Genomic DNA, 27,101 nt, shown 5'->3' with positions numbered 1-27,101 from the left:
TTTCTTCTTAGCATCTGACATTAGAGCTTTTTATGTGCTTCTGTTACCTGTTTTCTAATCTTACTATTTTCCCTTGTGCTGCAGGGTCTGAGGGAGGAATGTATAAAGCTGAAAATGAGAGTTTTTGATCTGGAACAACAGAATCGAACTTTAAGTGTGCTTTTCCAGCAGAAAGTCAAACCAGCTTCTGACCTCCTCCTTCAGGTAGGAAATGGCCTTTGCAGGAAGCGAGCTATGAGCTTTATAGTTCTTAAAATTATAAAATACTTCTCTTTTCAAGGCTATGGCAGTAAGTGGGAAATGACAGTTGATAGATTTAATATATTAGAAGAATATCTGTTATCTGTACTGTGATCCCATTGAAACTGAAAATGTGTGCCAGTGAGCTCTGATATTGCATGGAAATCTGAAGAGAGGAGCACACCTGCAGAGTAACTTACTTTTTTAGGTGATTCTTCGCTATGATAAATGGAATGATATGGGTTCATTATCCCTCTGCAGGGGAGAAGCTCCTTTTCCTTAACATCCTGCTTGATGGTGAACAATGTAATTTCCTGTGAGAAGACAGCCCATTTATTTAACTTTTGCCATATGTGATACTGTCCTGGTTTCAGCTTACTTGCAAGGGTTTAAGTACATCTTCACAGGCTTAGAGTGATTTTTTTTTTGCCAATGTTTTATAGGAGGATATAGCTGAGAAACCAATTGACCCATGTCTCCCCCATTTGCCATTCTGGAATATTAAGAGATGTTTCAGTATTCTTCTTCATTTGGCAATGTCTGTTATTGTGAATGAACCCATCACTTTGTCATCCTTTGGTAGAAATAGAATTGCTTTGCAGAAGTTCCAACAAATCTGACCATGAGCTAGGAGAACAGCAAATGAGGACTAATTAGAACTTTGCAGGACATGTCAGCTACATAAATGATATTAAATGTGTATCTTAAACCCTCACTGCTCTGCATCTGTATCTCAGAGGAAAATCTGGCCCTTGCATTGTTGTCCAAAGGCTGAGGGCTGCTGACTCCCATCAGGGTGAGCTGGGTTTTCTGCAGAAACACAGTCTGCTCACAGCTGATGTTAAAGGCAAGGGAATCTCCATGCTGAGGGCAAATTGCATTTACTGAGGAGCTCTAAAGCACAGGCAGGGTGGTGCCAAGTCACCATCACAGCAATCTGGGCTCTTGAGTTTTCCTCAGGTTTTTGTTCCATCTCTTGATTTTGTGTTGATTTGGGTGCTGCTAGGTCAGACCTCCTTTATTCTGGTTTCTTGTCCCTTGTCCCCTGCTTCCTGTCCTAGTTCATCCATTCACAGACCCCTATACAGAGAACTGATTTATCTTTATCCATTCACAGTTTTGACACATCCACCACAGCGTGGATCTTCATTGCTCGCTTCTGCTTTTGACAATCTCATCAACTGCTCCTTCTTCTTGGTTTGGGGTAGCTTTTTCTTTCTTTTTCCTGTGTCCAACTGATGTCAGCTTGGGGTTTGTTTGCACAGAAGTCACACACTGCACACTCATTATTACAGATGCAGTGCCTATTTCCAATTCCTTGTGTGGCAACAATAAAACCAGGTTATTCTGGGAGTGCTACAGAAGTGTTAGATAACATCTGAAAGTGGGATCAACTTTGACTTGAGATCCTTGAAACTGGATTGTGCAGCAGCTCTGAAAAAAAAGTTGAAAGAGATGAACCTGCACCAGGTGGAGGAAAGAACAAAATGATCTAACACATTTTCCTGAGGGATTCAAACTATTTTACATCATTGTTCTTGCACAGTTTGGCAGGAACTAATGTACATAGATTTTTTTTTCCCCCCTTTTCACTTGATTTGTCATTATTGGCTGAGGACAAAAGGGAATTAAGTTCATTCAGAAAGTCCAGCTCTCCCTGGAGCAAAAATTTGCTGCTATGTCTGTTCTCTATCAAAAGATTTTAACCCACTAGGTGAAAAAAAGCAGAGAATGAGTTGCAGTGTATATGAGAAAAAGAAGAAGTTCTGTTAAAACACTTAATATGTCCTTTTTTACAAAAAAAATCCAAACCAAACAAAACAGGAAATCTATGAGTTTCCAGAATTTTAATTATCCTCTTATTGTACTCCAGGCTTGAATAAATGGCATGTAGTCTGTGATCTTGAAGCCTGCATGCAGTATCTGAAGAAGGATGTTTTCTTAGGACTGAAATTGAGCAAATACTGTTGTGTGCCTGCATAAAATTAAAGAACAGTTTGCATTATGTCTTCTTGGAAGTGCACACAGCCCAGATTTAGAGCAGGAGGTAAATATTGGTTTAAATGTGTCACTCTACAGAAAAGTTATAAATATGTGCTTAAGGACATTCCTGTCAGATCATGACCCCAATCAAGGGACTGGGCAAATTCTGCTAACTGGGGGTGGGGATGTGGGGTGGTTTCACCTTTCCTGTACCCTCTGATACAATACAGTCCAATTTTATTTAATGCTAATCTCATCCTAGGGGTAGCCAAACTCAGTAAAACTACAGATTTTGAAGAATGCCGTGGTAGAGGGCACAAGCTAAAAATAAGTAATGCTAGCTACTTTTTCTGCATATCAGCCTCTGTGATTTCGTTGGGTATTTCCATAAAATTATTCCATATTTGACATCAGGAGACTCTTGTATTACAGAGGAAGCTAATTTGTAAACTGTAAACATTTTGCCTTCTCAAGTTTCAACAGAAATATAGATTTCTTTTTTAAAAACAGAATTTAAATATAAGTGTAGATTTTACCATTGCCCTAAGTTTTTGTGTGTATGATTGCAAACAAATAATACATGATTCACATGTCTTATGTTCATATGCCTTATCAGATCATTCACATTTTTTTCCCAGTGAATGAATTGGTTCAAGTGTTTTCAATTTGACTGCAGAGCAATGGCCTGCACTCCATACCAATTGCTCTGTGTTGGTTTTGCTCATGCTTCTCACAGTTCAAAAGAAACACTCATTTTGCCACCAATTAAAGAAAAAATTAATTCATGTCATATGGTTTTCATGAATCCTCAGGAATCCTGCACTACAGAAATGGTGTTTAAAGTATTACTTTCCATGCATTTACAAAAAGTGGAAGTGCTCATGAAGTTGGAGGGCCTAACAGTGTTTTTGAAGCAATGTGTGTTGAGATATTGTGAATGTGTGTGTTGCCATATAAGCTCTTTGCTACCAGGAATTTTGGTGTCCTCACTGCCTGCAGGGAGTGACACAGAAGTTGTGTCACCCCTGTCATGAAAAGATAAGTAATGCAGTCTCTGATGCAAAATTTTAGGAGGATAAAAAGATAAATCAGGATTTCTTCTCTTCACCTCTGATACTGTAGACATTTTTAAGAGCTACCCTCTCTTTCTGGGGACATTCTTTGTAGCTGAAGTGTGTGATTTACAGAGGCAGTAGTAGAATAGATAAATAAGGAGAAGGTTGATTATCTTTTTTTCATTATTGTTATTTTATAATATTCAGGAAATCTCTCTCTTTTAAAATGATGAAGCCTTGGAAAAGTGTTTTGTGTCAGCACCATCTGAGAAATTGCAATAGTTACAGTTAAAACCTAGCACAAAAGAGTAGCTTCTGCCCAAGCAGCATTCATTTTCCTCTGTTAGTGTGGCTGCTAAAAAGATGTTAAATTCTGCCTGTCACAGCAAGAGGGGTTGAGAAAGAAAATCAGGAACTGCACTTTAGTGATCCACCTTGTACATCATCTGCAAGTGAGACAAAGAATTTGGGATAATAGTCAAAGATTTAAAATTGAGTAGAGGAAAATGGATTAGAAGTGAAGAGAGAAATGTGTGGAAGTGATATACAGGAGGATGCTGAAGGGATAGGACAGGGATCATGGGCTGCCTTCTTATAAATATCCCTTTTAATTTTTTTTAAAATATTATATAGCTCTGTTTACATAAATTCTAGATGTTTGCTAGATGAATTGTACCCATGGGAGAAATCTTGCTTTCACTTTTCACCCAGAAAGTTGTTGTCACAGGGGTTTTTTATAAACCATACAGGATTTTTCAGTGAAAAGGGATAAAAAAGTGGCAAGTAGCAAAATTTATTGAGTTGATTTATTTGATTAAATAAGTAATAAAATTTTCATAGTTGGGAAAGTATAAGATAATATTTCTAATCATAAGATTTACAATATCCCTGATCTTAAACTATATTTTCATTGCCATTTTATTTCTATCATAAAAATTCTACTTTATCAACCCCAGAACCAAGCAGGGGGTTCTCCTGAAGCCTTTATTTTCTCCTGGTGTTTCTCTGGCTAAATTAATTATATTTATTACTCATGGACCATCCACACTGTTTAATTTTGCATCTAAAATTTTGTCTAAAATTCTACACCACAGAGTGTTGAATTCTCAGGTGGTCAGGTTAAATAATAATTACTTTGTGATGACTGCATTGCTATAAACCCTTTTAATAACCTGACAGCTCTGCCCTGATGTACAAGAGAGTGGGGCTGCACAGACTGTGATGGGAGCAGTTGCACAACTTAGCAGGAAGGGGTAAATTGCACCAATGACATTATTATTTATGGGGAGAAGAAGAGGGCACTTAATTGCCCTAAGACCTGACAAAAGGAGATGGAATGTCTGGGCTCAGAGCCTGACCTCTGGTGCAGACATCGTTAGACATGATGGAGTCTGAATGCAGGAGGTTAAAAGTGAAGTTGCATTGCTTTACAGCAGTGAGATCTGTGTACTATTTAAGTGTTCCACAGAGTAGGTGTTTGAGGGTTTGAAATTAAACCTAAAGATCATCACACACTGTCAGGAACAGTCTGTCAGCGTTCCAGTACATTTCTGTAAGTGGATTGTTGTGTGCCCAGCAGCAATAGAATTTCCTTCTCACTGAAGTCAGGTGCCTGCAGGCTCTCAAGGGAGCGGCAGACTTGATACCAAATCAGCAAATTGTATTTAAAGTTGTGAAAGTCCTGCAGCTGACCTGCTTATTTGCTTACTTCACATTTATTCCTCTGTAGCTATCAGATTGTCAGGGCACTCCTTTCTGCAAATCTTCAGGAAAGTTCCACCTCTAGAACAAACTCTGTCCTTTTCTCCTCTGTAAACATATAAACATAAATAAGGTGTGGCAGCATCTGTAGTGAATATTTCATCACTCAGAAATCAGGACTTAAAGGAGAAATTAATTGCAGATCTGCTAATTTCTTCAGCAGTAATTGAATAGTGCTTGCAAGATAAGACAATCTCCAGGGCTGTATCTACAGAGAAGGTGATCACATAAATGTAAAGCATGTTTGAGATATATTAAGTTTAAACTAGTACATTAAGCTTTGTCCAAGAATTACAGTGCTAGTAGAACTTCTTTTAAGAAGTGTAAGAGTGGATTTTACTCTATTTATGGTTCTGAGATGATTTCAGGCCATAGGTCTGCTGGATTGATTCCTCCAGCTCAAGGCTACCAAAGAGCACAGTTACCATCATGAAAATCCCACCCCAGGATCTTCAAGAGCCTCCAGCCTTGTAGCCATGAGAAATTATAGGAATGCCTCTGTATATCAGGAATCAAGACAATGGTCTAGTATGGAGCACTCAAGTTTTTTGACACTTTTAAGAACAAATTAAAGAACATTCTTCATGTGAGGATGGTGATGTCATTGTTTCCAATCTTGCATTATCTCATTAAATTGTTATCTACTTACTATTTGTTCCATGTCCTCACTCACCAATAATATCTGAGAAGACACAAACACAAAACTTTGAGTCTGTAATTCATCTCTGCTTAAATCATCAACGTGTAATAATATATTATAAACCATATTTATTACTTGCCCTGCTTGCAGCTCCAAATATATGCTGAAGAAATATTACAGAGATAAAATATTTAGGAGAGCCAATTGGTTAGATAAATGAGTGAGCAAAAAAGTCAGTGATGAGGAAAGGAAAGGAAACATCTCCCTTCTGGAGGAACTCCATCTAATCTCCCTCAGCCATATGATTTCTGATTTTGAATGCACAGCAGTAGCACAACACCTGAAAGAATTCAGTGGTGTATCTGTTATGCAGCCAGCCCTGGAAGAAGCTCCCAGATAGGCAGGATGATAAAGGAACACAAAAATGTTTGTTATAGATGGTGGAATGAGAGGAGAGGTAGGGAAAGATCCCTCACAACAGATCAAACTCTAAAGCAAAGCACAGTGAGAGGGTCAGTGGAGAACAGAATTTTATTAACAGGGACTTAGATCAACCGCCCTGATAGGTTTGCTCCATCAGTAATTTGTGTTTTGGTGATTTACCTTCTTGTCAGACTGTTGTCCCTTGTTTCAGCAATTCAATTCTTACCAATTTGCTCTCAAACAAAATCAAAACATTAACTTAGGCTCCCAGGGCATGTAGTTCTGATGAGAATGATAATGCTTTTAAGAGAAAATTACCCCCAGCTGCTCAGCATTCCTCTGTCCAAGTATTTTAACTAGCCTGGAGAGGTTCCACAGAAAACCAATGAAAGGCTTTGCACATAAGCACAAACATGACGTTCTGTGATACAATTTTAAATAGATAAATTTCAGCTACCAAGTCTAAAAATGAGCCATTTCCATTGTCCTGATGAAAATAAATTGCCACAGTGAAGCAAAACCAGCAAATCAAATGAGCAAGTAATTTTCAGGAAAGCCACAAGTGATCCTTGGTGAAGTATTTATGAATGATTTTGACTGAGGAGAGCAATATTTTTTAAGTTTTGAAGAAATGTAAAGGGATTATTCAAGAGCAAAGAGAGTATTTCAGAGTAAGCACGTGTCAGGAGAATGGTGGGGCTGTGCTGATGTGACAGGTCTGGACAACAAGAGTGAGATTTTACTGCCAGTTTTTAGACAAAGAAAAATAAGCAACTGACACTGAGTGAACCAACAATTTTTCTTTATACTATGCATAGATTTTTATTATCTGTGATGATCCACATGATGGCAGGAATCCAATATGGCATTTGAAACCCTAAGCAAGTATGTGGACAGAGTAATTAAGTACAAGAATATTGTTCATGGTTTTTCTCTTCATTGTGTATATTCCATATGGGAATAAATTTTAAAAAGGAAGGAATTGCACAATAGGAAAGAATATTACTGCATTCCTTTCCAAACCTGCCTAGTGCTTCACAATTGTAATAAACATTAAAAAGACATGTTTTTTTATTCCATGCAGTTATATTTAGCCTACAGCAATGCTTAAATTGAGGCTGCTCTTTCAGCATGTTCTGTTTGTTGAATATATTAACAAGATTTATTAGCAACTTTCCATGTGAATCCCTGCATAACTGGTCAAGTGTAAGTGCAGAGGCTGCTTACAGATTGGTGAACTTAGTGAAAACTCTGAGTTACTCATGTGTTTATATTTTGTGTGACCAACACATCCATGTGTTGTCTGATATGTTGCTGGTTGTGCAGGTTGCAATTTATTTATTTTAGTATACAGTTGCTGTATTTAAGTCAAGAGTCAGTCATTCAGATTTCCTTTCTAAATGGAAAAAATCTCATAGCCATTCTGATAGCAAAAATTAGCATGGATTTGTTCTAATGTTCTCACAGTATGTGATGTGGTTCCTACAAACGACCTGTTACAAAAGGTGCAAGTTCACATCATCAGGTCAGCTTTTAAAGCCTCCCTCATTTTGGATTTCACACTGGAATAAAATATTATTCACTGCAAGTCCTGCTTAAATGCAGTGTACTCATGCAACAGGTGTGCAGGGTAATTGTTTTCTTGTCATGGTGCATATTTCACACCCTGTAACTCTCAAATGGAATACCAAAAGAATATATAAAATTAATTCAAAGATTTAAAGGGCTCTGTCTTGTGCTAAAGTGGGAATCTATTGAAATTCTAAAGCACTACAGAATTATAACCTTTGTTATTGCAGATCTATGATTTTCTTTTTATTACACTAATGGAGCTAAGTATGTAGTTCATTTTTATTTTCTTAAAACTTTGAGATTTAAAGAAGGGATAAATGTGCAAAAGCATACATGAAACAAATAATAGATAAAGGATTAATTTCATCTGTTGTTACACTTAATACATATAAAACCTCATTTATATTTTACTTTATTACTGTGGTTTTGTTACTGTTATTTAAGTGCAGTGGCACTTTGAAAATGTGAAGCAATACAGAATCATGGCTCTTTTACTGAGAAATAGGTGTGCCAATAAGTGCTCTGCTTCATAACATTTAAACTGCTCAGATTACATAAAGCCAGTGTGAATTGTTAGTAATGTAAAATTACACATTCCATCAAATGAAACAAACTAACATTATGCTAAGTGGGTTGAAGCACATAAGATTACTCAATAGGTATTTTCTGTTGCCATCTGTTATGGAAAAAAATTTTCCTGTTATATACTTTATATTTTTTGTGTATTCTTACATATACTGCACATAGAAAAAAGGGTTGATAATTAGAATAAAACATTACTCATAATGAATCATAAAACACCTAAGGAACCAACCCCATCTTTTGCTATTGAATTTTACTAATGCTCTCCTTTGTTTCCCAAATGACCTATCTTCTTTAATGATAGTTTGGATACTGGTAGGATTCAAATTCTCATCCAAAGGCCGTGGCACTATTGACTAAATCTCTGTTGACTTCGCTGAGAATGTGAAATACTGTATTGCAAGATAAAATCAGCACAAGGTGCTCAGTGAAACTGAAGAGTCCATTAGTGCCTTAACTCTTAAATTACCATCTGGGTATCTCTCTTGATAAGGACGAGCTGAAAGGAAAAGTTACCTTTGTCATTAAATCTTTAACAATGTGATATTGACAGCCTTGAGTTTTTCTGTATTTTTAGCATTTTTAGTCTGTATTCCTGCTTCTTTCTTTCTCTAGATGTGGGCAGGCTGTGTTCCATTAGTCACTAAGTGATGTCTGGGTGCAGGAAGGGGCAGTGATTTGTCTGTGTCCTGTGTGCATCACAAGGGCATCTCCAACATTATGAATTAAACTCCTTCTTACTGCATTAGAAGTATGGAAAACAGACTGCCAAAGTAATGGCATCATGAATTAATAGCAGTGCTTTAAAAATCTCAACTATACTCCCACTCTTCAGCTCATCTTTCTGGTATACAATTTCAGAAATGAGCTACTTAATTTTGTAGTGTTTTGATCCTAAATTTTTATGTTCAGTTATATTTTAAAATCAGAAATGTTCAATCTGGTGGTTTTTGTTTTTTTAAAGCTTCCATTACTTACTGTTAACTTTTTCTCTAAATATGCCTTGTCTACTTTGTGTACAGTAGATGCAGGCACAGACATGGGTCTAGGCACAATTATTATGAATTATAGATACTGCAAGTGTGAGCATGAACCAAAGATTAGCATTGTGTTTTAGAGGCTCACTTAGATTTATTCGACTAAATGATCCCTAGGAGATCTTGACAAAAATTAGAAATATGGGCACTCTGTGCCCTGTCACCAGTCCTCACCTGGTACTTGTTTCCTGGGGAATAACAAATGGATTTAACCTTTCATTTAGGGCTTCAGGTCCTTCATTCACATGGGACCAGACTTTCAAATGCTCAGGCATTGTGCTGAACTCTTCTAAAAATCTGGCTACTGCCAAAATGGGAGCTGATCCCTTTTGAAATTCTGATATAAAACCTCCTTAAGCTCTGTTTTTATCCACAGTGAGAAAAGGATCAATTCACAAGGGCACAGGTTCCAGTGAAGAGTTGGCTGGCACAGCTTGTCCTGAGCACAGGCAGCTGCTGAGAGGGTTTGCAGGGACTGGCATCTCTCCTTTTCCATCTCCTGGTGTTGCTGCTGGCTGGGGCAGGGGAGGGAGGGCAGAGGGATGTGAGCAGTGTCCTCACACCATCCATGCCCCCTCTTGCTGCTGCCAGCACTGCCTCTCCCTCCCCACCTGTGCTTCAGCTCTACCTGGCCAGGCTGATGGGGAGATCCTTCCACAGTTTCTCATCACTCCAGAGTAGTTGGTGGAATTCCAGAGGGTTACAGCCAAGGTTTAGATGTTTATTGGGATCATCAGCATCCAGAGTTGTGTCCTACACAAGCCCTGAGCTTTTGGTGTATCAGGATAAACCTTGAAGTGCCACCTGGTCAGTTTGAGGCTTTCAAGAGTGAAATACCACTGGAAATGCACATTTGTGGCCCTCTAGAAGTTTTATTTCTGAAAAGCAGTAGAAGTTTGGGAAGCCTATGGGGTAATTCCCATCTTGGCAGAAATTCTTTTCGTTTCAGTAGGAGAAATGAAGCCGATAATTCCTACCAGCTGGGAGTGTACCCACTTATTCTTTCTAAATCATACTTTTAAGTAAGTGCTTTGAGGAAAAGGAATAGAATCAAGTACCTTGTATCCAGGTATTCAAGAAAAAAGTCTTTTCTTATTAGAAATTATTCCGTCAGAGACAAAAACAATGCATTAGTGTTGGAGAGAAAAATATGTATGTAAAAGCCTTAAACTAACCATAAAAGCATTTCTTGCAACTCTCCTCCTATTTTTTTTAAACTCCTTTCAATCCACATGACATGTCAACAGTATTACACACACACACACAAAAAAAAAAAAAAAAAAAAGAAAAAAGGAAGGTGGAGGAATGGAGAAACTTTTTAATGCAAGGAAAATATGGTTTGTTCAACATTAACCTTGACAAATTTGTGCTCTTGTCATTGAAATGAATGAACCTTTCCTGTGCCTAGATTGCTGGACCTTGGGAAACAGCAGTGAGGAAAGGTTGTAAAAACAACGCCCATCTCTCTTAAGTTGTTTTTTGGTTTTTTTTTTTTTGAGTAAATGAATGATTTCAGTGAAATCCAAATCAGGATGAATCTGCTCACTTGAATCCCCTGTTCACAGCCAATGAACTTCCCTGTGAAACAGAGCTTGCCCTCCTGGGTTGCCATGTATTGATCTAAAACATCTTCCCTGAGCTTTCTCTCTCCTTTTCCTCCTACAGGCAAAAGGTTAGTGTTAGATAATAGTATTAATTTTCCAGACATCTGCACATGTTTTAATAGCCTTTAGAAGGTTTGAAATGGTTTCTGTTTGACCACCACAGGGCTAAAATGCCATTAAGACTTGGATTGTAGCAATACATAACAATCATAGCCCTGTAGTTCAACCTGGCAATAAAAAAAACTAATTTATTTTATCGGAGATTTAAATTAATGTGATGAACTCCTCTCTCAACAGGAGATGTAACACACTCACACTAAAAATACCATAACCCTGCATATTTTCAAAACCACACTTGTGACAAACCTTGTGTGTGTATTTTGTGTGCTATTTTGGAGTGTTTGCACGTGTGTTTGTGTGTCCATATAAAACTCCTACTGTTCCTGAGACCATTTTGATTTTTCTGTCATATCTTCATTCTGAGCCTCTTTTCTTCTGTCTTCTGGCTCGTAGGCTCAGCAAGAAGCAAGTGATTAATAAGGCAGTCTCCAGTGTTTGCATTGGGGTTTAACACCTTGAGAACTGGAATCTTCATGTGGACAAAAATTATTGCTGCTTAGGTAAATTCAGTTGAAAATATATTTTTTTAAACAGACTTAGGCATTTAATTAGTGTATTTTTGAAAATCTGTGAAAGAACTTCAGACAGTTATCATTTCCAGCTATATGCCAGAGGAAAGCTTCAGCTTATCCCATTATAAAGTGATAAAGCAGCATCTGATGGCAGCAGCTTCTGTGATAAAATGATCATGGCAGCGCTGAGAACGAATCTAATAAGGGAATTGATCTGTAGATTCCAATTCAGGTAGAGCCAACATTGATCAACATAAATGTCAATAAAAAGATCTCACTGAGGTCTGCCTAATTCCTTTAGATTATTTTGGGGCATAGTCAGAAAGTGAATGTGAAAATGGATTTTAAACTGTAGGAATCACAGAGGCAACAACCAATGTTATCTTGTGGTACCAGGAATGTCACTGACTGCCATTGTATGAGCAATTTAGCAGCATGTTGAAATTAGTGAATATCTTTTAATCATATAAGGATTGATAAACAACCACTGTTGCAGAAGTGAGACTTTCCTCCTGTGTTTTTCTATTAAAGCATTTCTTAAATACAGTGCAATAATAAAAACCAGCCCTTTTTACTGCTGAAGCACAGACAGCATGTGTAGGGCATGCCAGAAAAGATTAATGGCATAATTCTTCCTTGTTGCAGGACTTCAGTATAAAGTTGTTTCCTAGACTCTTTCTGACAACACTGAAGTGCTAAAAACAAAATGGTTTTTTTTGTGGACAGTGTAACAACAGCAGGTGTCAGGATGTGCAGGATGTGCCCTTCACTCTTGGGGGTTGCTGTAGTTCACAGCACCCACCTGGTGCTGGCCCTCATTTAGCACAGGAACTGACATACCAAGTAGTGTTAGATCAATGGGAAGGCATTTAGAAAAATAAGAGGCAAAATACAAATATGTACTTAATAAAAGGCTCAACTCCTGCACATCACTCTTCTCACAGCACGGCTGTTTCACATACTCCAAGGAGTCTTCCATTTGCAAGCTCGTTGAAAACATTTTTTCATTAATTATTCACGTTCTGAGTAGCTGATTACTGGGTCATTGATGTAAACTGTTGACTTTACAGTAATTACAAACCACAGGGAACTTTATACATGCATTTTCCTAAGAAATTAAATTAGCTCATTTTCATATTACTGCAATATTTACAGACTCCTACCATGGTGCTATTAAAATGAGAACTAACACTTTGGAATCTCAGAGCTTGAAAACACTGATAGACATATAAAATGAAACTGGGATCAGAGGGGATTACTTTGTGTCTTTCAATGTAACCTTTATTTAAAGAAGTTTATAAAAATTAATATAATGAAGGATTTGGAGCAGGTATAATTTTACCACGACATTACTGTTGTCAGCTCTCTGAAGAACGTAGAGAGATCATGCTATTTGTGTTTGTACATCAAATGCCTCCTTCATACTTCCCAATTTGTACCCTAGAATACAGGTTTCCACCTTTTGGAGTTACTTAGGGTCTAATTCACTGAGTTTTGCCATCTCTGAATGGCTCAATAGTAATGGAGAGCTGCAAGCTTGGAAACTCTGCAGCCAACTCAAATCAAACTTTGTTTTACTTTTTGTGGTGAAATTGCCTTGTTAGCAGGATTTTCTGATGCTTTTTTGCAGCCTAATCTTCCATAAAAATGCTTCTTGTATCATACCCTTGTACTTTGTCTTGGATGTTGCCTTAGTCTCAGTAAACTCACCCAGAGGATTTGCAGCTGACAAACCCCTGTTAATTCCGGGGTTGGATTTAAAGTCCAGCATCTTCTGTACAGTTTTTTTTAGAAAAGTGTGCCTAGTAGGAGGGGAAAACAACAAAAACAGAATTAGAACTTAATTAGATGCATGCAAATTAGAACTTCCATGGAAGTATTTTTATTCCATTAATGGAAAATTTGGATCCACACACTTCACTTGAAATTTAAGGACTAGATGAAAACTTCTTGTTTTTTTCTTCTTTTTTTTTTTTTTTAATTTTGTACTGAGAACTCATTTAGCTTGCTGAAAAGCATTTTAAACTTATTCCTTTGATATTTATTTATGTACAACACATCCTCCTATCACCACTGAGCAATACTGCATGTTTGTGATTGTTTCCTGTGTTTTAAAGAGCTGAGGGTGGGATCAATAGAAGTCTCCAACTGTTTGCTCAGACCACTGTAAGCATTACCCTGGGGTTCACCTACTGTGTCTTAGCCCTTTTTTCCCACCAAAAATAAATACAACCACCTATGGTGGTGGTAAGAGCTGTTGAGAGCCCTGGCAGCAACAGATGGAGCAAACTGAGTTTATCTGCCAGGCAGGCCCTAAGAACAGAATTTGAAATGTGAAAGACAACCTATATGCTCTTACTAAATAAAGTTGTAAGGTGTAAGACTTCTGAGCTTCTTTGCCTGATCCAGACTGAGCTGTAGAATGTTCCATGCTTTTTGTCAAATATCAAATTACCTCACTAACAGCTTGGTCTGTTCGAAATGGTGCCTGTAGCAACAGAGAAATAAAAAAAACTATTTCAATGTGGTGCATTGGCTTTGCAATCAGAACTTGGATGTTCTTGCCTGTGCAGAGTTTTATTTACAGCTTTTAGAGGTCTAAGTGATGAACATCAAATTACTTTGTATTAGGGAAGGATATATTAAACAGGCAAAGTTTCTCACTCCCATTTTAGCCCCAATCCTGTAAATGGTTAAAAATGGCCCAACATTGAAGAGTAGTTTTCATAGAGTTGTGGACTGGTTTGAGTTGGAAGTGACCTAATAGCTCCTCTCTTTCCAACCTCCCTGCCCTGGACAAGGGTACCATTCACTAGACCTGGTTTTCATTTCCTAAAAAGTTCAAAAAGTGTTAGCCATGAAATTCTACTTATAGGAAGAAGTGAATAGTGGAAAATCATTCTGAATTTTCTATTAAATTGGTAACTTCCAGAGCTGAAAATTATTATTATACTTTTGGTTTTGTGATATCAGTTATATTCAATAACACATCAGGCATTTCTGTATGTACAGAGAGTGCAGTTACAAATATATTTCCTATGTTGATGATTATTAGAATTTTAAAAATGGAAGCATCTTGCAGTTTTCTTTTTTGCTTCTTTTTTGGCTGTTTTTTATTGACAATCACTTGTTCTACTCTCTTTAGAAGGCAGAATTTCCATATGTCAAAAGAATATATAGTCCAAAGTTTTATTTGTCTAAAGGCAAAATTGAATTCTACTTTTGGAGGTTTTATTATTTTTTCCTTAACTACACTTAATTTTCTCTTTAATCCCAGAATATTTACTGGATGAGAAGTTCACATTTTGTTTTTTGAGCAGTGCATGTTCTACTCTAGGTAACTTTTGGTGGGATAGGCGAAGGATGTTCTTATCTCTAAATGTATCTAAGCACTACAAAAATCAAGATTTTGTTTAATGAAAGATTATGCTTCTACATAATCTGATAATATAGAAATATCTTGCCTAATAATATTTTTTCCTGCTGTCTTTATGGTGAAATGGAAAGGAGAAGGGTTTCCCTGGCAGCCCAATTTCAGTGGCTACAGAGGGAAGCAGGCCAGGATGTGCCTGTTCAGGTTTGTGATGCCCTGAAAAACAGCAAAAACAGGAGAGGACCACACACACCAAACAAACATTTACAGCTTGGCATGGAGCAGCAGGATGAAAATGTCTCCTTGGTATCCAGAGAGAGAATTTTCTTCCTGTGAATGATAGATTTTGGCTCATGTGAGAAAAGCAAAGCCAATTGATTTAATAGCAATTAACTCATCCGATATTGGAGAGCTGTGTACTCTTTGGCATAATTCATTGAAAATTGTTCTGGCAATGCTGCAGACCATTAGATGTTTAAAAAGGAGATGGGAACTGATAGATATTCTGCAGAGATAGAGTCAAGAGGCACAATGGTTAGAGGAGTCTCTCTAATATTGCCTTGTGCCAGCAGGTAGTGGCTTTCTTTTATCTTCCTAGAAAGTCTTAATAAGAATGCTGCTGGGGGAGGGGGAACTGGCTTGCTGGTTGATGGATTGGTTATCTCCCTGCCAGATAATTGTATTTCCTATTGCACTTGATATAATAGGTTTCCACCTAAATTATCAATTACTTTGTTTTTATTTTTCATGTGGGTTACAGGAGTTAATCTTGGCACTGAACCACAAAGGGCACTGCATTTTCTGCATCAGTCTCACAGGGGAAGGAGGAGCTTTGCTGCTCTTGGTCACAGGCACCTGCAGAGAATCTCCCCTCTGTTCTGCCCAGGCCTCTCAGATCCCACTTTCTGGAGAGACATGGGTCCAGTCCAGCTAAGATGTAACAAACTTTTTAGTCCACACCTGCCCTGTAGTTCTCAGTAGTACAGGATACTCAGAACAGGGTCATTTCCAAGGAAGTTGGCCAGTCCATGCTGTATTCAGTTCCATATGGATTTTCTGGTCTGCAGCCCAGAGATCCTGATGCTTTCCTGTTTCCAGAGTGGTCCAGGCTCTCCCCAGCACCTAAGCATTGCTCATTTTCCCCTTACCATTATATAGGGCACCTACAAATGGGCAGATAACTTGGATTTGCAGTTGTAACTCCTCAGTTTCATATTTAAGTACTCATTTAAACTGATGTGATCTCTTCCCTGGAAGTCTCTCTGTGCAGTGGCCTGCCTTTTGTTGCATTTTGTCATGATAGTATCACCAGTGATTTTAATACTGTACGATTTTCGAGGCAGCAGTAACTCCTTGATCTAGCTGTGACTGTCATCTGAAAATAACCATAAAGGACACAGTACATTTTGTGTATCTGAGAAGAAATCAGAATGAAGATACATAGTTAGCACAATCTGTTACTTGATTTGAAATTCATCATTAATGAGGTTTCTTTACAAATGCTAGCATTTTCCCCATTCTTTAATTAGACAATGGAGAAGGAAAAAGAAAAATAAATGAACAAGAAACATTTTTTCTTATGCTTTTCTTTTGTAATTGTATGACTTGCTTCAGTGCTGTGTAATTATATTTAATTAATGACCTCAAACTTTATTGTGCTGTTTGTTAATGCTAGTCATTGTGCTGACCACCTCTGTTAGTTTATTTGCATATGTGTGGGGAGGAATATTCCCAATGTGATGATCTCATCTCATACAGAAATATAATCACATTATACATCTTGAGAACACACTTTCCTTCTTTGTTAATCATTTTAGTCTGCTGATTTGCCTTTGGTACTGCAGTTTTACAGAGTCACTGAGTTTAACAGTGGCAAAGGTGACTCAAACACAGTGTGACCCCTGTGAATGTCCAATGCACAGATCTGACTATTGTAATTTCCACTAAAATATCTCAGGTGGCTGGTTTCCCTGGAGAAAGTAATTAATTTGTCTGCAAACCACTTGTTCATAGCACTAGTGACTCTTGGTTCTGAAAACAGTGGAATTCTCTGGTGGCTCAGTGATGCAGTTGGAATTATTGTCAAGAGGAACAAATGCACAACGTCAGTAAATCTGTGACTTTGGGCAGGCATTTTACCTGGAGTTTAAATCTTTAACAAGCACCTGACAGTAATTCTAGTAGTAGCACTTTGAAAAGTGCACACTGAATAACCAGGCATCACTGGTGTTAAAAACACATAGCCTGGATGTAGTTAATATTTATAATGAAAATTATCTTGGATACTGAGTGCTTGCAGCATTTTAATCTATTTAACAATATACTGGATAATACTTATGTGTATAGAATATTGATAATTGAAAATATTTTCCATAATCTCTCTGCAGCAGACAGTACCTCCTTAATAAACCTGAATAAATAAATAACTCTTGAGAAATGACTCCCAAATTCATAATTAGAAGTATTTAAAACAATTTCCTAGATTGTCTGGAATAGAAGCCTGAAGCAGAGCATGCAGATAACAGAGGCTGTAGGAATGGCTGCCTGCTTTGTTCTCCAGCAGATTAATTTCTGCAGTGGGTACCCAGAGAACAGGCTGGGGAGTAGCTGGGTGTAAGATACTGTGTGATTTGCCTTTCAGGGCCCTGCAGAGAGCTTCTACTACACTGTGTGAAGCCTCTTCTGGCTACAGATTCTTTTACCCTTTGGCCAGTCTTTTGGGCTGGACAGGATGATGGGGCACTGACACAACCTCATGAAATCTCCATGGTTTGCATCCCTCACAGAGTCCTCTGGCAAAGCACCTGGCAGGGTCTGCACCATTTGTTCCTCCAGGCTGAGGGGGTAGATGTGGTCTCTTAGGTTTCAAGCCTGGAGAATTAATGGGAAAGTGAAAAGAGCCTGATGTGAAGTCTTTTTTTTCTTGGGTTTTATTTTTTTAGTCCATTTTCATTGATTCAATGGACCCTGAGTCACATCCATACTGCCTGTTACATGGTGTGCTGGCCCAGGACTAACAAGACTGCAGATATTTTTTCATTTGAAGTCATTGGCTGAGGCATTCACATAAATCATGGGTTTTATTGAAACTGCAATTAAACCAAACCAGGCTTAGTTCAGACAGAAAGCCCCAGAACTAGTGTACAGGTGACCAAGGAGGAAAAGGCACAAGCATAGCCACCCTCCCAAGAAAAACTGAGAAAAGAACTGAGTATATAATCAAACAGCATGTGAATATTAATGCACAAAATCCTCTGAGTCCCCAGTTCCCTGATGCAATTATTTTCTATTCACATTAATTGTTCCTAACAGATGACATTAATGACTTTGAGTTAAAATGTGTGCAGAGGAGGCCTTCAGCAGATCAATGCTGGTTAAAAATAGGGTCACTTTGGCAATCATTCACACTAGGTGTAACAGCTCGTAAATAAAACAACATTAACGTGTTGATTGATTTAGAAATGTTAATTTTGTAGTTCATTTTTATACTTTTTTCCTGAAACCTGTCAAACTCCATGGATAATGGTGGGACTCAGGTTCATTAGTTACTGTTGTGTGTGAAGTAATGATAAGTTGCAAAGCAGTGACTAGAAGAAGAAGTAGAGTTTGTTTTGGATGAAGAATGATCTGTCCTCCAGACAGGAAGTCCTTGGACAAAGTAAGCACAAAGAGCAACATTTCAAATTAGAACAAATCCTCTTTTACCTCAGGCTCTTCATTTCCCTTGAAATTTAGCAGCAGAGTTTGGAATTTTAAAAATGCTGATCTGCTGAATATCTGACAAATGCTTATGCTTTGCTCCTTCCCTTCTGCCCCCCTAGAAACTCCATTCACGCATCTTGGACCTCTCATCTGGGGATTTGCTTCCAGAAGTGGAGCGAAACCGAAGCCTGGTGCAGGCTCGAAGTGCTGATGCTCAGATGCTCGTGAGTGCTTGTGCTGCCCTTGTTCCCCTCATCTGGAACCTCCTTTTCTCCTCTGAAGTCTGGTGTCAGGGAAGAGCCATAAAGCTGATCTCTGAATTGAAACACTGTTGAGGCAGATAACAATGCTTTTACTTCCTTCTGTTCTCTGAAATTCAATATTGTGTGCTCGGTTGATATAGTGAGCAGATAGTGTCACTGTGTGCAAAAAAAGCGTAAATCTTAGCAATGTCCCCGATACACCTTTTTGGGTATTGATTACATCTCAGAATCTCTGAGAAATGGTCAAGGAGCTTTTTATTAAAGCCCATGCCCCGTATTATTCATCTCACTTTTATGATATATTATGTATGAACTTTTAAAAATTCATGGGCTCTGCATTTTTTTTTTTTTCAGACGGAGTGAGCTTTGTGCTTATTTGGCAAAACATTCACCAGCGTGGCTTTCATGTTTCATTGTCAAAGAGAAAAGTAGCTTAAAAAACAAAAATCACATACAGGGAAACAAAGAGTACAAGAACAAAACATTGAACCTGCTTATGCCTTTGATCTTGAAGTATGGTAGTGTCAACAGAAATGTAATCTCCCCTGTAATACCTATTTTAATGAAAAGGCATTGTTTCAAAGGTTCACAAAAATGCTAACAACCTTTTGCATTATATTTAATTAAGCCTTCAGGTTAAGTTGCTCTAATACAGAGTTTTGTGTCTTTAATGGTCTGATTATTTCAATTTTCTCTGATTCCTAGTGAAAATTGCATTTTTAAACTGTAATACTACATCCAGGCCTTTTTACTTTAATTTCATTAAAGGTAATGACTAAAGAGTCATGATTACAAAAAATTAAAATTTCACCATGTCAGTTAATAGACCCATATGCTAGTTAAATGTATTTAATTAATGCATCATAAACATGCTATTCAAAGTACTTTCTTGAATAATTTAGAGAATAAAGGCAAATTAAAGGGGAAAATTCCAGTCTCTTAAATGATCTGAATGCAATCTAGAAATTGAGTAGATACCCTACTTCATATTCTGGAGCGACATGGTATTTTTTGCACATTTTCTCCTCTCATAAAGATGATTACAGTAATATACTGTTCTTTTGCTTTGCTCAGATAGCTCCATTTTTTCCCATTGATGAAACTGTAGGACCAAATGCCTTTCTCCTCTCTTAGGTGCAAAGGAAACAAAGTGAGAGGATGGAGAGGCTGTCAGACTAGCTGAAGATGACAGGAAGGCAATACTTGTCTCTGGGCTGTGATCTCTTACCTCCTGCAGGAGGTTCTTAAAGGAGAGGATTTACAGGCATCCTTCCCTTGAATGCTGTGATGGCTGGGACACAGAATTCCTCATGATGTGTTTTCCCAATGCCAGAGCCAAAATGCAGAGGAATAGACAGAAGAAGCAGCTGCTGCTGTTGGCCTCTATACAGTCACCCTCCCCAGGAGTGACACTGCCACAGCTGAGGAAGCTGATGGCAGGGGGTCTCCCAGGGGGACCACAATGTCAGAAATAAACTCATTTGTCTCAACAAAGCGACAAAATCCACTTCAGAGCCCAAAAACCAGGCATCAGCCTGCCCATGATGCTGAAAGATGTATTCTTCCCAGAGCCACGGGATTTAAAGGCTGTTCCTCCTGCATCCATTTGACTTCCTAGGAGAACATGTACCAATAATTCCCAGAGGTGAAATGTGCTCTGGGTGTCTCTAAATGATTTTCCCATTCATAGGTTTTGCCTGTGACAAAGAATAATGGTTTGCCCTGTAGTTAGGTTTGTCAAAACCAGAACATTATGGTGTCAGCTGAGCAATGAACAGCTGCACTGATGAACTCCTCAGCAGTAAAAATTCTGCTCTCTCCCATTCAGCTGAAAACAGGTTCAACCCCAGTAGTGATAAATGGGAGGAACATGGGGGAATAAATGGAAGAAATTAGCAGAATCCCACCAAACATGCTGGCATGAGAGGTGCCTACAAACTGAGTGTTATTCCAAAGGTTTTCATGAGGAAGCTGTGTCTAGGGCATACATGGCCTCGATAATTTTTTAATGGATTCAATAACTTTAGATTTCTTGTTTCTTCCTAAGTGTAAATTCTTTGTTTGAGCAAAATTAATTTGAAGTATATCTATTTACAAAAATCAATAAATATTGTTTCAGTTTGCCTTAATGAAATCCAAAGGGAAATTTTATGAAACGAAGGCACAGAATCATAAATTCACTTTGGATGGAAAAGACCTTTATGATTAAGATCATCAAATCCAACCTTTCACCTTTCACAGGGTGGAAAGGTCCCTTGAGATCACTGAGTCCAACCATTAACCCAGCAGTGCCAATCCCACCACTAAGCCATGTCCCCAGGTGCCACATCTACACAGCTTTTAAATCTCTCCAGGGATGGTGACTCAACCACTTCCCTGTTCTGTTGCTTGACAACTCTTTTAGTGAAGGAATTTTCCTAATATCCAATCTAAACATCCCCTGGCACAACTTGAGACTGTTTCCTCTTGTTCTATCAGTTTCTACTTGGGAGAAGGGACTGACCCTCATCTCATTACAACCTCTTTTCATGTAGTCATCTCTGGTGTTCCTGGTAATTAAAATGATGTCTGATTCTGTAAGGAAACTGGAGAATAGTGCAAGCACTTAACACTAAAGAAGCTCCAACGCTGTTAGGCTCAAGAGTATTAGTTTGAAAACAAATTAAAGGCATCCTAGCTACTCCTACAGAGGTTTAATATTTTACCTAAAGTGCTATCTACTCTTCATTACTCTCTTCCTCAAAGCTGGCACTTAGTCACAGTCAGCTGAAATTGCATTTGGAAAGGGGCGATAACTACACAAGTACTAAAGGCAGCCATAAAGTGTCAATAAATTGCATAAGCAAGAGGCTTCAGCTGTCTGCGAGCGACACGAAGATGGATTGTCCAACGTCAGAGAGTTTCTTAGACAAAGCTTTGAACTAGATAGGAAACCAAAATTAGACTGTAATGGAGAGATTCCATTCTCAGTGGACATTCTGCTCAGGATACTAAATTAATTTACTTTGTCCTGGCTGTGCAGCCTCATCTGTTACATTGTGGGGCTATAATGCAGTTGTCAAGATGTACTTGTATTCTTATAACTTAGTTTTCTATATCTTACCGGCACATTCTGCTTATGAATGAAGCATAATTCAAATAGACTCAGAATAATCTTTACCATAAGAACAGCAGAATACTAGTCCAAGAATAAAGGAGAAAACATTGAGGATTGCGCCTTTTTTTCCCCTGACAAATGAAATTGTTAGCAATTTTAAATTTAGTTCTCTGTATTAAATTCACCAGATGCTAAATTGCATGAGAGGAAGGAATAAGTGGCTGATTTGCTTTTTCTTTGCCATTCTTAATCAAGGGAAAGTTAAATGATCGTTTTCTACCCATAAGATATTTCAATTTCTTCTTGTATTTTAGGAATACCAGCAGAATGTGAAATCCAGCATACCTGTCTTGAAATGCCAAAGTCAATTAAATATGACAGGCTCTAGCCGCCTGTATCCTCGGAGCAGCTGCAGTAGCAGTGAACTCTCCCTCTCAAGTGCTTGCAGCGAATATTCCAGTGGTTCCTCCTACACTTGGAATGATGGAAAGACAAGCAAAAGGGTAAATCAAATTAATTTTCTTCATGTATTAGTTTAAATTAATTTGAAACAAGATTAATTGAAAAGTTGCCTGTTTCTGAAGTTTTTTTACTTTCCTCTCTCCTTTATATTGAAAACAGTTGTCACTAAACTTTTACCCCCTGTTTAATTTTTTTCGCGATTCCTTTTTCACTCCAGCTTAATTACAGTCTCCTCATTTGTTCAGACATTTATTATTCCTTTCATAGTCCAAACTACTCTTCTTCTTTTTATTAATCCTTCCATTCATATTGTTCTTCCTGTTTTTAATGCACCGCAGCCTTCACACCACTGAAATCCTTTATTAAAAAAGAGCTTTGCTATAAATAGCAAAGAATGGAATGGAATTCCCTTATGCAACTCCTCTTTTTACCACAATGGTAACACTTTTATTCTCAGGACTTGTGAGTAACACAGGTGATTTTTATTTTCTTTTGACAGTCATCCGTGAGATGGGACAAAAGAATAAGCATTGGTTCTTCGCTCCCAAGCAACCTCTCAAGTCCTGCAGATGATCTACCTCCAACTCGTATCAAGGAAAACCATATCTTAGAAGGGCTGAAGAAATTGCAGGAGCAAAAAATATTGCTTGAACCACCTTCAGTAATATCAAAATGGGGTTACAAAGATTGCATGAACTCCAACGAAGGAATATATTCCCCTGGAATTAAGTGTGGTGGCCATAATGAACAGACTCATTGTAAGCCAATGGAAATGGGAAGTATTTGCATTGAGCACAACAAAACTTTCTCTTATGATTCAGATTCACATGATGATGCAGATGATGACTCTTCATCCTTACTGTTGCTGCAGGAAGTTCCAAGCAAAGACTGCAGGACCTATTGTAATAAATTAACTCATAGCATTTCTGACAGTCTCTTTGACTGGGATCCTAACAGGAAACATTTGCCAGAAAGAAGTTCATTTTTTAATTCAAAGGAAAGACCTGAGAAATTAACTAGTTTTGTCAGTGGATTTCAGGCAGATGTAAAATCATGCACCAGAGCAAAGCTGCCTGAGTTACAGTTAAATCAAGGCCATTCTAATATGGGCTGGAAGGACTTTAATTTTCAGCTTTCAGACACTGATGACAATGAAGTCTTGGATGAATTGCATATAGAAAGCAGTGATGAGAAAAGTCCCTCAGATTTATTAGCAACTCCCTTTCCTGAGAAGTATACAAAGACCCCTGACTTGCTCAAAGTCACGGAGAATTCTCAGCTTGTATCTACTGACAAAGAAGAGAGTCAGATACCTGTTCACTCAGACATTAGGCCTAAGCCATGTAATTTCATTAAGCAACAAAAGGTTATAAAAAAGACCTCTTCTGAAGAGTGCATTACAGTAATATACGATGCTAAGGATGGTGAGCCAATTGAATTCAGCTCACATCAAACTGGAGTTGTCACTGTAACAAGAGATGAGATTTCAATCAACCAGCCACAAACTACGTCCAGTGCAGAATACACTGAACTTATACCTCAGGGAAGAACTGATTTGCACCCAGGACCCAATGCTAGAAACCACACTGCTTTAGAAAGGCAGGAAGATGAAACTGGGAAAAATACTCAAGATAAAAAATATCTTGAAGATAATGCAGGGAATAAAAATAAAGTTGTCCCCCTGACCTGTGGTGAATCTTCACGCTGTGGAAGAGTGACACAGCAAAATACTTCACGACAGAAACTAGTGAAGCCAGTGTATGATGCATCATACAAGGCCAATTCAAGCTCCACTGTGCATGCAGGAATCAATCAAAAGCCAAACACAACTAAAATACCCAGCAGAGGTAAATCTTCTCCCCAAAAAACTCTGATGACTGAGAGTGGGGAGGCACCTGTAGCTCTGTCAGTGGGTCCCACAGCCCTTGAGAAATCACCTGCTCTGCCACCTGTAAAGCTTTCAAGGTTCAAAAAGGCTCAGAGCCCACCTCGTCATTTTGATTCAAAAGTTGAATTTCAGGTTCCAAAGCCCCCTGCCCACCACCTGCCAAACTTGAAACGTCCTGGCAGAGGAGATGGGTCAAAGTATCCAAAGAGTCAGAGTCCAGCATCACCACTGTTGCCTCAGCACTTTATAGAGCCCAGCAGCTATGGGGAGCCTCCAACCAGAGACTTTCATTGTGATTTAGCCACTGTAGAAGCCCGGTCTCCATCCCCACCCCTTCCTCCAGGCAGATCAACATCCCTGTTGATTCGACCTAATTATGCTAATTCTCCACCTTTAGCAGTAAAGTTAGGAGGAGCTGGTCCCACTGAAACAGCAAAAAATGTACTGAAATCATCTCCATTAAAAGGAACTGTGAACTCTGGCTTTCATAATCAATCTAGTCATGAAATGCAAGCAAAAAATGTATCTTCTGGGGCCAAAATTGAATTATCTTACCTTCAAGAAAATGCAGAAGGAATTATGCAAAATACATGCACATCTCAGCAGTCCCACAGTGCATGCCAAGGACTTTCCAAAGTTTCCACAAAGCAAATCTGTCCAAAAAACCCTAATCAGGTGGGTCTCCACAGGAATCATGAGTATTCCAGCACAGATTTTCAAACAGCCAGGTCCTTTTCTCTAGGCTGTCCATCACTGGAAAGAACTCCTTCACAAGACACATATTCCAGCAAAAACAATATTTCCAGTGACAGCGGGTTGGATCAGCTCCAAAAGGTGCCAAACATTCTCCCCACAACTCCTCAATGTCACACGACCAGCACAAGTGAGCCTTTGCTATCTCAGGTAAACAATTTCCCATCAAATCTGTTTCATGCAGGTGATGCTGCCCATCCCTCTCAAAACTCTAATGAGAGGGGAATGAAAACCCGTCTCCCTGTAGGACTGAAATTATTTGTCAAATCTCCCCAGCTGCTCCGCAAGAGCTCTACTGTACCAGGGAAGCAGGAAAAAGACAGCATAAATGCAGCTTCCAAAAGCAATGGCAGTTCCAGTAAGTACAAGCAAAGTGAACCTGTGTGTGCAACCTCCAAAGGTGCAACTGATGCGGAATTAAAGGGCTCCAAGTCTGATACTGAAGAAAAAAATAATTGTGCTGTGGGAGTTAGTATGGATACAGCATCAGCTCATTCACACGAAAGCTGCAACTTGGTGGCAGACAGAGGAGATGGATTGGAAAACAAATTAGTTAAGAGGTCTGTTTCTTCTAGCAACAAGTCCCACTTGAAGCCAGCTCTGGGCATGAACGGAGCGAAAGCTCGTAGTCAGAGTTTCAGCGTCCACATGGGGGAGAAGCCGTCTGCCCCTGCGACTGAAGGTCTCGGGAAAGTACGGACTCAGATTATTACAAACACTTCTGACAGGGGGAATTCTCTCACAAGGCAGAACTCGGCCATGGAAGGGCTTCAAATCAAGGCTCCTCCTGGGACTGCAGTGACACCGGAGGCTCTTTTATGTGCTACTAAACCCACAGAAAATTCTTATCCTAGACAAGGCTCTCTTGGAAATATGAGTAGTTGCAATAGCCAGCATGGAAGCCCAAGCAAATTGCCCTTCAGATCATCTCAAAAAGTAGACCAATTTCACAACACTTCAAAATGTGAAGGAAGCAAACCATTTTCTCAGAAAGATGCCCGCAGTCTATCTGTGCAGAGTGAGAAAAGCACTGAAAGCTTTAAGCATGAAGCTCTAGGTAAAAGAAGTGTTCTGTCAGCAGAATTGGAGTTAGAAGCCTCAGCTACTGCATCTTCCAAGCAAATTTTGTCCTTCCAAAGCTTTGATGGAGTGAAGTGTCCCCATAAACTGGAAGCAACAAAGTCACGAAGACAGCAAATGTCTTTAAAACTAGCAGAGACCTCTGAGAAGGTTAATGATCTTTTGAGTTCACCATCTCTGCAGCCTACAATAGAGGAGAAAGTCATGTTATGCATTCAAGAAAATGTGCAAAAGGGTCAGGGACAAACCAAATCCCCCACTGTGGAGACTAAACAAAAGACTGGGCCTTCTCTAGCCAGTTGGTTTGGCTTCAGGAAGAGCAAGCTCCCAGCACTGAGTAGCAGGAAGACTGATGCTCCTAAAAGCAAGGTGGAAAAAAAGGATGCAAAAGTTTCTGGATTTGGAATTAAGCAGGCAAAATTAGAGAGAAGAAAAGAAAAGAAGAAAACTGAACAACACTGTGAAATAGAAAATGAAATTAACAGGAAAACAGACAATGGTGACATTTTAGCCATGGAGAGCAAAATTCTGAAGCCTTCCCAAGACCCTCCTGGTGAGATTGAGTGTGAACAAGTCAGAGGTTCCACCACAGCTGCCTACTCACCAAAAGACAGCTTTATGAGAGAGCTTTTAAACAGGTAAAACTGCAGAACACAATTTGGGATGTGTTAATGTCCATGTAGCTTTACAGATGCCCAGATGTAAAGTTTAATGTGTGTTCTTTTTGTGCTGAGAGTGCACCATAACAAACAGTGGGTGCACAGTTGGGACTTGAATCTTTACAGGGAAAAAAACCCAAACATTAACAATGAGAGGATAATTTTGTTCATGTTACTTTGTTAACCAAACCATTGGTCTTTGAAATTAAGGATAGGTGAGTTACATCCAAGCTGATAATTCAAATTATTCCAGAAATCAAGAATCTAGGCAGATGGTGTGCAAAGACAGAGGGTA

General features: G+C 38.7%; 1 protein-coding gene across 8 annotated transcripts in view; it reads left to right on the top strand.

Annotated features, from left to right (window-relative positions):
• Window positions 1-27,101, top strand: part of NCKAP5 (NCK associated protein 5) — a 380,845-nt gene that overhangs the window by 298,919 nt on the left and 54,825 nt on the right. For all 8 annotated transcript variants that reach the window (XM_033064246.1, XM_033064245.1, XM_033064249.1 and 5 more), the window contains 4 exons: window positions 85-204; window positions 18,724-18,828; window positions 22,279-22,467; window positions 22,926-26,785. In XM_033064246.1, the coding sequence (XP_032920137.1) occupies window positions 85-204; window positions 18,724-18,828; window positions 22,279-22,467; window positions 22,926-26,785 (4,274 nt within the window). The remainder of the gene's footprint in view (window positions 1-84; window positions 205-18,723; window positions 18,829-22,278; window positions 22,468-22,925; window positions 26,786-27,101) is intronic.

This window comes from Catharus ustulatus, chromosome 7, assembly GCF_009819885.2.
Source record: "Catharus ustulatus isolate bCatUst1 chromosome 7, bCatUst1.pri.v2, whole genome shotgun sequence".
Lineage (NCBI taxonomy): Eukaryota > Metazoa > Chordata > Aves > Passeriformes > Turdidae > Catharus > Catharus ustulatus.
This window is presented reverse-complemented; position numbering and strand designations above follow the sequence as displayed.